The following is an 11,162-nucleotide window of genomic DNA, read 5'->3' as shown; positions in this document are numbered from 1 at the left end:
TCCCACGAAAATGCAACTTGGGTTTGTTATGCGGCGGGCGGGAAAAAATGAAGATAAAAATAAGTTTTTTTAGCAATTTTTTGCACTTACAAGTCGGCGGGCGCGAAAAAATTACGGCTCGGTTCCTGTTCATTCGGCGGGTTCACGAAACAAGGGATAATAAAAGTCTGGTCTTACAGCTAATGAATGTAGGTGTCAAACTCGCGATACATAATACAGACAATATATTTATAAGCTATGAGCTTATTTATAACATGGTATAATAAACGCCCCAAACATGAGTAAAAGGTGCAATCATGTGCTTCCCAACGATTCACCGTAAAGTAAAAACTATTACAGTGTTAACCAGTCCTTGAACTCCCATATTCAAATGCAGTCGGTCGGCTGTGTGATTTTAATCCAACCTTATCCCAGGGTTCTTAGCGCAACGATGGCTGAGCCCACTGAATATCTCTCGCTTTGTACATGGCGTTAAACTGATTTTCGAAGCTGACGCTTACTTAAAAGGTATGTATTAACACTATGTCTAAACATGGATGTACATGGTCTAAACATGGGTTTGGTAACTTGGCGAGGTACGTAACAACTCTGCTGGTCCACTGCTAGCCCGGTTGATGGCCGCATTGTGCTTGCCTCTCGCTTTCATCTTTGCGATAACGCCATTATCCATTGCCCATTAAGCATTCTGGGGGTGGTAGGAACATTGACGGTCTATTTTTTCTTCATTTAGTTCTGGCAATTGAAGTCTTTGCAGTTAGTGTGTATGTATGTATGTCTGTTCAACCATTATCTCAGGAAATATTAAATGAATCTCAATGAAACTTGGCATGTATATGCTCTGGGATAACACACAGACCTGAATAGGTCTGATTAATTTGTTTAAAATCTGTGAATATAAATTAGCTACGATATCTCAAAGCAAATCATTGCATTTCAATGAAAGTTGGTATGGTACAACACACAGACCTATTTTTGTTTGAAATATGTGCATATTAATTACTTAATTTGCATAATTGCGATTTTCAGATTTTCCAATGATATCGCAAGAATTACTCAATAGATTGCATTAGAACTTAGTACATAGATGCCCTACAACAATGCACAGACCTGATGTATTTTTACTAAAACTCATATGTATTAATTACCAAATTTTCATGTGAGTTTAGGGTTAAATTTTGTACTGACTCATTACCTAATTTGCATAAATTAACCAATTCATCAGTGTTTCAGAGATATCTTTAATGCCACTAATCAAATTTTAATGAAACTTAGTACATATGTATTATGTAATAATCCACTGATTTGATTATTCAAACACCTATTAATTTTTACAGTGAGTGTCCCGTGGGGTATTATTATGATGTGACAAAGGCATTTTTTTATTGAAGGAGATTACATTGTTTACATGTTATTTGCCAAATGCCTTCAAAATCCCTAATATGCGCTATGTTATTATATTAATATCATAAACCAACATTTCTGAATGTTCATGTTTGTGTTTTCTAATTATTTTTGCAAAATGAATGGCAAACGATCTGGAGTAACAAATACATTTTTTTTTTCAAATAGAATATGCCTGGGTGGGCACATATATGTGAAACATGCGAGCGGGTCTTCAAATCAAAACAAAAGTTGATTCATCATATCAGGACACACACAGGTGAGAAACCATACCTGTGCCACCAATGCGGACATCGTACAAATAGACAATGTACTTTAAAGGAACACATACGAATACATGATGGATCAACGTATAACTGTGACGTGTGTGGTAACAGTTTTAAAAGCCGAAGAACATTGAGAAGACATCAGTTGACCCATGGCAAGTCTTATACATGCAAAGAGTGCTCTAAAACATTCATAAGTTGGAATGCGTTACAGAGCCACAGTGGAGTGCACCAATCAGAGCATAGGGATTCCCAAGATGTATGTTCCAAAGGCTATATTAAACGCTATAAGTGTAATGTGTGCGAGAAATTGTTTTCATTTCCTTATGCTCTCAAGAATCACCTGGCAATCCATTCAGGTTATAAAAAAAAATACGAGTGCCAGTACTGCGGTAAGCAGTACACAGTGAAAGACACTCTAAAACGTCATTTGAGAAAGTTTGACTTTAAATCCCATACAGCAGCAACAAAGGAAATACGAAAACACAAGTGTGAACAATGTGGCAGTGGTTTTACAGAAAAAAGCAGTTTATACATTCATATCAGAAAGAAGCTTTGTAAGCTTGTTGACAATCCAGTAATGTGTGACTCCTGTGGGAAAATGTGTCCTTCATTAGACGCTCTGAAACAACACATTAGATTGGGGTGTTGTGATACAAAACAGTATCAATGTGAGTATTGTGGTAACATGTATAGCCACATTAACTCTTTTCAGCACCACTCTAAAAAATGTAAACATAAACAGGTTGTAATTGGAACAAAACATTCTACTAGTGATGTGAGAGGTAGTAGTATCTTACTGCATCACAACAATTTAATAATATATATCGATGATAAATCTGCATTTCTAGGTAAAAAGGAAGAACAATTTCGGTTGAGATTTTCGTTATAAGTGCTATACTGTAAATTTCAATTTGAGAAACAGTTACCAAGGATTCGGTTTTATAACATTATTATAGGTCCCCATTTGGGTGAAGTTAAATTACAAGAATTTGTGTTTCCTCAGTCCACTCGTACATCCGGGCCATACTTCTTAAACTTGGTACATATTTTTCTTCTGTCAAATTATAAATAAATTCCCATACTTGTGCCGTGAACCCATACTGCTATTCATGGAGATGACAAGGTCTATTTAAATCTATCTTAGTACAATGGTAATATATATTGAGTAGCAGGTGCACATTGTTATTTTTGATTTCTGATTTGTATTTTCACAACATGGAACATTTACTTTTAAGCACAATCTTAGTGACTTTATATGATTTTAATATGTATTGTACAAAGACGATGCCATGTTGAATCTGTAAACCACAACTTATTTACTGGTAATAGTAACTAAACTTTTTAATAGATAATGTGATGTACAATTACAAATGGAAACCAATGAGAATTAAAGATCCACATGTGTTTATACTTGTTGGCGTAAAGACCACATCACCGCTGTGTTAAATCTGCAGAATTCGAGACGTACAACCCTGTTACATAATGGTATGTCCCAGTAGAATGACAGTGCTGTAAAATAATGTGAAATGTACTGGATATATTTGTTATCAATTGAAATAAATATGACGTCAATTACCTGCTATTTTGAAATTCAGAATCACTACTTTGTCTGCTATTTTAAAATAAGCAATTACCGTGTATTTAGATTAGACAAACTAATTTAACCCCTCAGTAAGGAAAGCACCGACCCTTTATTACATATCCCCATTGTTGATCACTGTGGATCAACTGTTACATATAAAGACAGAAATACACATGCAAGCAGACATGACCCCTTATGCTCACTGCCCGGAAGAATCTCTTGTTGGATTGACATGCATCAGAAAGTAGCAATGTAGTTGTAGATATACCGGGAGGGGGGGGGGTTACTCTGTGCAATTGTATTACAACTATATCATATCCACATAGCTACTAAATTGCCAACGAGTGAGCTTCCTTTATAGCATCCATTATTGTTTCATTCATATATAGTAACCAACTCATAACTAATCCAAATGAATAGCGCCCCATAGTGTTCATTAAAGAATTTGAAGTATAGATTCTGTGTTGTTGTGATTTATTTTAGTTGTTACTTGGTGCATTTCCCTAGCGATAGATGAAGAGAAGAGACTATGTATGTCACCATAGATGTCTATTATTAGACCTGTATGAAACGGGCGGCATAGAGAGCACTATAGAAGATGAAGTCAATCATTGAGCAAAATTATTGGGACACACACTCAAGTAAAAACATTTTAATATTTACAACAAAAATAAAATAATCGAAAGCAAAGTAGTAAAATTAGAAGAAATGTACAAATATATTACAAAATTTTTATAAAATTTATCTGTGTAACTCGCATTGTACATATTACAAAGCCATTCAGTGCATATCACAATCTGATTAAAATAAGATCCTGGTTGGCTTAATTTTTTTTTTAATTTTTTTTTTAATTTTTTTTTTTTTTATATAAATACTATAATTATTATTTATTTTATTTATTTACTATTATTATTTATTTTAATTATTTTTAACGTTACAATTATTTTGCTGCAAGAATGGTTTTTTTCGTGAAAGCCACGGGGATCTGAACAACCCGCATAGGAACTCTCGTTCCAGAACCAGGCAATTTACTCAGCCAATCACAGAGCGTCTTACAAAGCGGTTAAACTCATGTTTTGCGCAAAACCATTCTTGCAGCAAAATAATTGTAACGTTAAAAAATAATTAAAATAAATAATAATAATAATAATTATAGTAAATAATTAAAATAAATAATAATAATTATATAAAAAAAAAATTTAAAAAATTAAGCCAACCAGGATCTTATTTTAATCAGATTGTGCATATCATGACTGTGAACATCAAAACTAGAATCATGCAGTTTTAACATTACAATACAGGGTCCTAAAGATAAGCTCCCAGTACACACATACAGTATGGAATTACACATTGCCAACCTAAGAGAATATATTTACAGTCTAGAGTGCAGTTATACATTCACAGTCTAGTGAATATAGATTCGCTTAATTCTTCGAAATAGCGCCCCCTGTGTCAGGAATAAGCATATTTTGGATGCAATCACGGAGTATAATGTATGAATAATTTAGCGTCTCTATAGTAACATGGCACAAGTTTCAATAGCGCATTGGTGACTAAAAAATATTTATTTTTAAAATGTAAAATTTATCAAAGTACTTGCATGTTCCCATTGTGGTTGTCTCCTGGGTTTTGGAGGGGGCGGACATGAGAGCATTGAAAGCACTGCCAGATTTTGTAAAATTTGTAATTTAGTAGCTGCGAGATGAATTTCATTTCCTTCTTGTGTGTCCTGCTTATCATTGGCCGAGGGCGCAATTCATACCACATCACAGTGCATCCGAATGATTTCAAATTTCAATCTTTACTACGCTCCACAAACACTGTGTATTTTTATTTATATAATACACTAACTTGTATTATAACAAATTGACTTACAAACCAACAACGATTCAGATACAATAATGTGGAACCAATTTTATGTTATTTTCGTTCAACGTAATTACAATATTTTTTTGTTCGTAAAACGTAAATTGAAAAAATAAATTCCGTAATTCTGTAATCACAGGCTAGACGTACAACGTAATCAATCAAATGTTTTTTTCGTACACTGTAAAAATGTGTCATTTTTCTCGGTACGTACAAGAATGTACATCCAAATAAAAAAAGTCGTAAAGAATAATCCAGGGAAATTACATTTTCACAACTGTAAAACGACTAGATGACATAATTCACTGCAAAATTCAATTTTCACTGTAAACTGTAAAAACGTCTTTTTTTCCTTGTAAATTGTAAAAAGCCATTTTTATTTCCCGTAAAACTGTACCAGCTACCCCCAGTTGCCTCCCCTCTACAGGGCTATACGAACGTGTCAACATGTGTATTATTTTAAAGGCGAACATATCAATCCCTGAGATTGCACCATAAGAATCAGTGGATGTAGTTATCTACATTGGTTACACATTTCATGTCAGGTTTACTATTGTAATTGTCATCAATTTGAGTAGAATGATATAAAATTATGCTTGTGTCTTAAGTTCCGGTCGTCATGTTTTCAGTCTATGTTACAGTTCATTTTCAATGATTTTTGTCATCACCACTATGCCACAGTTACTCTGTAATAGATAAAGGCCGTATGATCAGATATCAGGCTTTCTAAACTATTAATATGTGAACATATGCTAGACTATATTTGATGTCATACGTACCGAGATCTTTATTATAGCTTTGGCCATATTAGCACCAGAGAACAAACCAATGAACTCGCTGGTAGTGTGTTCAAATCTTACAGTAACGTCTTCTTTGTATTTCAGTTTTCCCTTAAATAGAATGTTGAATTTATAGCACTATATATAACCATCATTGTATTACATATTGGATTTATAGTATAATATAAGGAAATCATTATATGAGCTTATTACGATGATACTGCAAAGTATGCACGAAGACAGTTCAGATCCGTGGTACATCGTGGCCATTCCAGGATGTAAACTCATTCTTACAAATAAATAAATACAACATTAGTATATTAGGCCCATTTTATATGATATTTCAATCGTGTGCATGCGACGCAAAACTTAATATATTGCCAAATATTTTGATTTTAATTATTTTCATGAGATAGCAAATTTAGTATTTTTTGGCAAATTTTTAATTCATTATCAGTATCAGTGTGTTTAAATTTCCGCGAATTAACATTATGGCATTTTACGTCTGTCAAATAACGGCCAAATAAATACGTGGAATCATTAATTACTAAGGACCTGGCGTAGAATTGGAAATTACTCCAAATAAACAAATGTCCAATTCGGGAACAGGATAATAGTATATTTGGTTATTGGTGAAATAGTAGGGCGCCACCAGACGGACTGGCTTAGCAAGAAGAGTCTCTCATGAAGTTGACGCTGATTGTACACAAAGGAAGCAGCACATCCCGCCATTGGATGGTGGCACATCGTGTATGTGGTGTTTACAAAGGACGTGCAGATGATCCGTGGTTCATCGTGACCAATAATAAAATTATTGGTTGTCCAACTGTGGGCGTGTCTTTTATTTCTGTGCTAAATGTGCAACACCAAAGTCCCGCCATTTATTTCTCATGGTTGTTCAACCATAGTCGTCTGCACTAGTATCGCGAGTTCTAAGTTTGGTTTACTCAGTGTTTACTATGTTGGTAAAACCGCGCAAATTCATTTTACCGCCACTTTACAGCGGTTTTCACACAGACATCAGTTAATTCCGTTACCCAATGGCTGAAGCAATTTCACATCGACCAGACACGCCCCAAAACAGATGACGAGATTTGACAGGATCGGCCAATGCGCATGCGTATAAAACAGCTGGTATTAATATCCTAATTTCCTAATAACGTATTTTGCACTCGTACAATGCAAAATATACATATTTGATTAGGTTGGTTGGCCATCAAGTACCATCCTATGGCACCCAATTCATATATCACCAATACCATAGTACAGAGTTATGTTAACAGCGAGTCACAAATATGAATATTATACTAAATTTTTATTGAATTAATTGTAAGGATGAGATTACATTGTGAAATAGCCATGATGTACCACGGATCAGTTCAGCATATCTGATTCATCTGCTTACTGAGTATCTGATTCATCTGTGTATTGAGTATCTGATTCATCTGTGTACTGAGTATCTTATTCATCTGTTTACTGAGTATCTGATTCATCAGTTTACTGAGTATCTGATTCATCTGTGTACTGAGTATCTGATTCATCTGTGTACTGAGTATCTGACTCATCTGTGTACTGAGTATCTGATTCATCTGTGTACTGAGTATCTGATTCATCTGTTTACTGGGTATCTAATTCATCTCTTTACTGAGTATCTGATCCATCTGTGTACTGAGTATCTGACTCATCTGTGTACTGAGTATCTGATTCATCTGTGTACTGAGTATCTGATTCATCTGTTTACTGGGTATCTAATTCATCTCTTTACTGAGTATCTGATCCATCTGTGTACTGAGTATCTGATTCATCTGTTTACTGAGTATCTGATTCATGTAAAAGACCTCTCAAAGTTAAAAATACATCAAGGCCATAATATTTCACTCAAATGCTTTACTTGTCATGCATGGTTCGGACACTATATAACTAGGGACAACCCAACGTTGGTATAAGTAGTCATGTGATAATGTTCATAGAAATGTAAAGAACATCCCCCACACAACTACAACATCCATGTCGTGTCATTGTGACACATATTCAGGTTTTCTTTATAAATAGTACGAGTAAATGAAAGTACGTTTTGACCATTTTAGTTTAGTTTTTTACCATGTGGTTTGTTCATACAATTGTGACATTTCAGTCTCAATATTATCTTGATACCGTTACAGTACTTGTCTGTATGTAAATTTCAAATTTAAATCGTTGTAATATACCGCGTTCTCTGCAGTCCCAGATTAACGATTACAACTCAATAATATTGTTAAACGTTGATCACTATGACGTTTGAGTCGATTTTGGATCACCAGTATCTCACGAAATGCTGAAAATGATATATTGAGATGATGCTGAAGACGACAATGTTGCCCGATGATCATAATCACGATCTCCAGTCACAACGAAACACGCTTATTGTATCCGAGGTATGTAAATGTGTCGAAATGGACATAGTGCGAGTGGTTAGTGCTAGTAGCACTAATCCGAAAAACTACTAGATCTAGTGCAAAAATGGCACTAGATCTAGTGCTAAAATGTACATAGTGTGAGTGGCATTGATATCGCGTTGTCAACGACGTCAAGACATCCCGTAATTTTCTGAAAATAAATTAATATTTACGTAAAATTGTTGTATCTCTCATTCATTGGAAATGTGCTACAGTGGGAAAATTGAGAATGTCATTGTCCAATTTTGTCGTAGTAGACCGTTGGAACAACGCGATCGGCCGGGAAACTAGCTGAAACAGTGAAACTGCGGGTCGAACTTCGTAATTTTTACAAATTGTGAATAGATATACTGTATGAAATGATATTGTGAGGAAGTTTGTGTTTTCAACTTTGGCGAATGGAAACTTTTTGTAAATGGTGGAATTCAGCGTTGATTTTTTTTTTTTAAATCGCTAATGTACCGTTTTATTTCTGGTCGGCGCCACACTTAATGAAAATAGATCTTCGAAAATGAAATTATGATGCCATATATGAACTAAATGAAAAATTGGTATACTCCTAGTCTAAGTCCCGGGTCCCTGTAAAGCTCTGTGGATTTTGTGTGTACTGCGACCTGTGAATAGGCATATACATATTCACGTAATCCTGTTGTTACATTGTATCATGGAGGAACTAACGGAATATGATGTAACCTCGCCGATTTTTTAACGTGACCATATTATATACGTCTAGACACTTTCTCTGCAATAATATTGTTTAGGAGCCCTTAGGATTTTTTGTTGTAGACTCTCGAAATCTTGTTCTTGTTGCAGTTGCTAATAATCAAACATGTGAAGAAACAAGTTCGTCTGTTGAATTTCCGGTTGTGAAATACGTATTTTAACCCTTCACAGCTAAACAAACCCAGTGTATGGTCGCGTTAAAAAAATGGGACCAAGAAGTCGTCCAGGGCGATTTTCGGCAGTTTTTAAATTTATTTTTTAAAACATTTTGTCGTAATTTATCGGACATTTCAATCGTTATTGACGCCTAAATCTGCCTATTTAAGTTTTTATTCAAGAGCGTCTTTATTGTAACTAGCGTAAGCTCCGTTTGGACAAAGAGCTGTTATCACTGCAAACAATGTTAAATTATTCTTCTTATGCTAAGTTCATCTTTGAAAACAACTATTTTTTTATTTAAAAAAATCATGCCATTTTCCCATCAAAATCCAAGCTAAAAGAGCGTACTACAACATCGGCAAATCTCAACCGCGTTGCGTTCAATAACATTAACATATTTAAATGAGCTATGGTGATTTGAACGCGTTGGCATCATCCAGCATTTTGATTGGTTAATTAGCGGTTTGACCTATTAGCTCAACTTACGCAAGAGAAACAAGACGGATACCCTACCGCATGGAGCGTTTATATGCGATCGGAATCATTTGCTTACGATGAAACTAAGTTGAATTTTATTTGAATCAACGAATTTATTTTTTGTGCGTTATTTTAATCACTACTGAGTAATATCAGAGGTACATTACTTGGGGTTTGTAGCTACGGTGACATGATACCAAGATCCCGTCACAATCTCGCTCTCGCATAAGCGTTCCAACTCAGAAAAAATGCGAATGCGCATGCCCGAGGTAACTAGGATACTGGGATGTCCAGGTGGATCAAAATAGCTGCCCACGATATGACGGATTACGAGAACTATATTTTCTGTACATTTTCGATGTATTACATTTTTCACTATGATGGTGACAAGAAAAGTTTATTTTTTTCATTACAAACCTTGAACATTGATATGCGTCATGTCAGAAGGTCGTAGCCTCAGTCTCGCTATCTACAAGAAGAGACTTGAATGGGATCTTGACATGATGTCACCATACAGTACTATGCGAGTTGCAAACCCCAAGTAATGTACCTCTGGTAATATTCAACGTTTGTGAAACGTAGCATGTCCGGATTGAGCATCTGTGATCGCTTGCTGCTACGCAGTTGTGTTCGTTTTTATTAGAAACGTCGTTTAAAAATATACTTTTGTTACCAATAAAATAAAAACAAATGTATTTGAAAAATGACACTGGGCGACACTGTAATGACATTCCAGGTGGCCTACTTTTTAGTTCAGCAAGAATTATTAATTATTGTTAATTCTGCAATAGTTTTTTTCGTCTTGGGTGGCCCAACTGACGGCGTAGAAAGTCTGTGTAGTTGAGTACAATGAAAATTTCCCCCCAAAATATTTGATAATTATTTTTTGAAATTTTGAACCCCAAATAAGCGCCCATCACCCGCGAAATCCCCAGGGCGATTTTTCGGATGGCCGAATTTACGGCAGAATCCGGTATTATATAAAGAAAGTATTATTATGGACATCTCGCTCATATTGCCGATGTTTAATACTGTTTGTAGTTTGCATATGAAAGTGGTTGTTGATGCCCCTCCTATTATTCGACGTCGTTGACAATGCGAAAACAATGCCACTCGCACTGTGCACATTTTAGCACTAGATCTAGTGCCATTTTAGCACTAGATCTAGTGCCATTTTAGCGCTAGATCTAGTGCCATTTTAGCACTAGATATAGTACTTTTTCGGATTAGTGCTACTAGCACTAGCCACTCGCACTACGCCCATTTCGACACATTTACATACATGTCACGTGTATCCTTATGTCTTTTTACGAGTATATATGTATAGTATAGTATATTTTATTTGGCACGAAATAATGCATTGAATTACATTATCTATGGTCAATAAACATACAACAACAAGAAGAAACAAACATCAATAACAAATAAAACAATAAGTAAGCAAAGAAATATGTATATATGCACTCCTAAC

The 11,162-nt window shown here is 35.1% G+C and overlaps 1 protein-coding gene across 1 annotated transcript; it reads left to right on the top strand.

Annotated features, from left to right (window-relative positions):
• Positions 1 to 417: 417 nt before the first annotated feature.
• Positions 418 to 3,260, top strand: LOC146729463 (zinc finger protein 711-like). Its single transcript, XM_085495619.1, has 2 exons — positions 418 to 507; positions 1,570 to 3,260. Exon 2 carries the CDS (start codon positions 1,573 to 1,575, stop codon positions 2,557 to 2,559), a length of 987 nt encoding a protein of 328 aa, XP_085351745.1. The 5' UTR covers positions 418 to 507; positions 1,570 to 1,572; the 3' UTR covers positions 2,560 to 3,260.
• The last annotated feature ends 7,902 nt before the right edge of the window (positions 3,261 to 11,162 follow it).

This window comes from Saccoglossus kowalevskii, chromosome 22, assembly GCF_978046115.1.
Source record: "Saccoglossus kowalevskii chromosome 22, keSacKowa6.1, whole genome shotgun sequence".
NCBI lineage: Eukaryota > Metazoa > Hemichordata > Enteropneusta > Harrimaniidae > Saccoglossus > Saccoglossus kowalevskii.
This window is presented reverse-complemented; position numbering and strand designations above follow the sequence as displayed.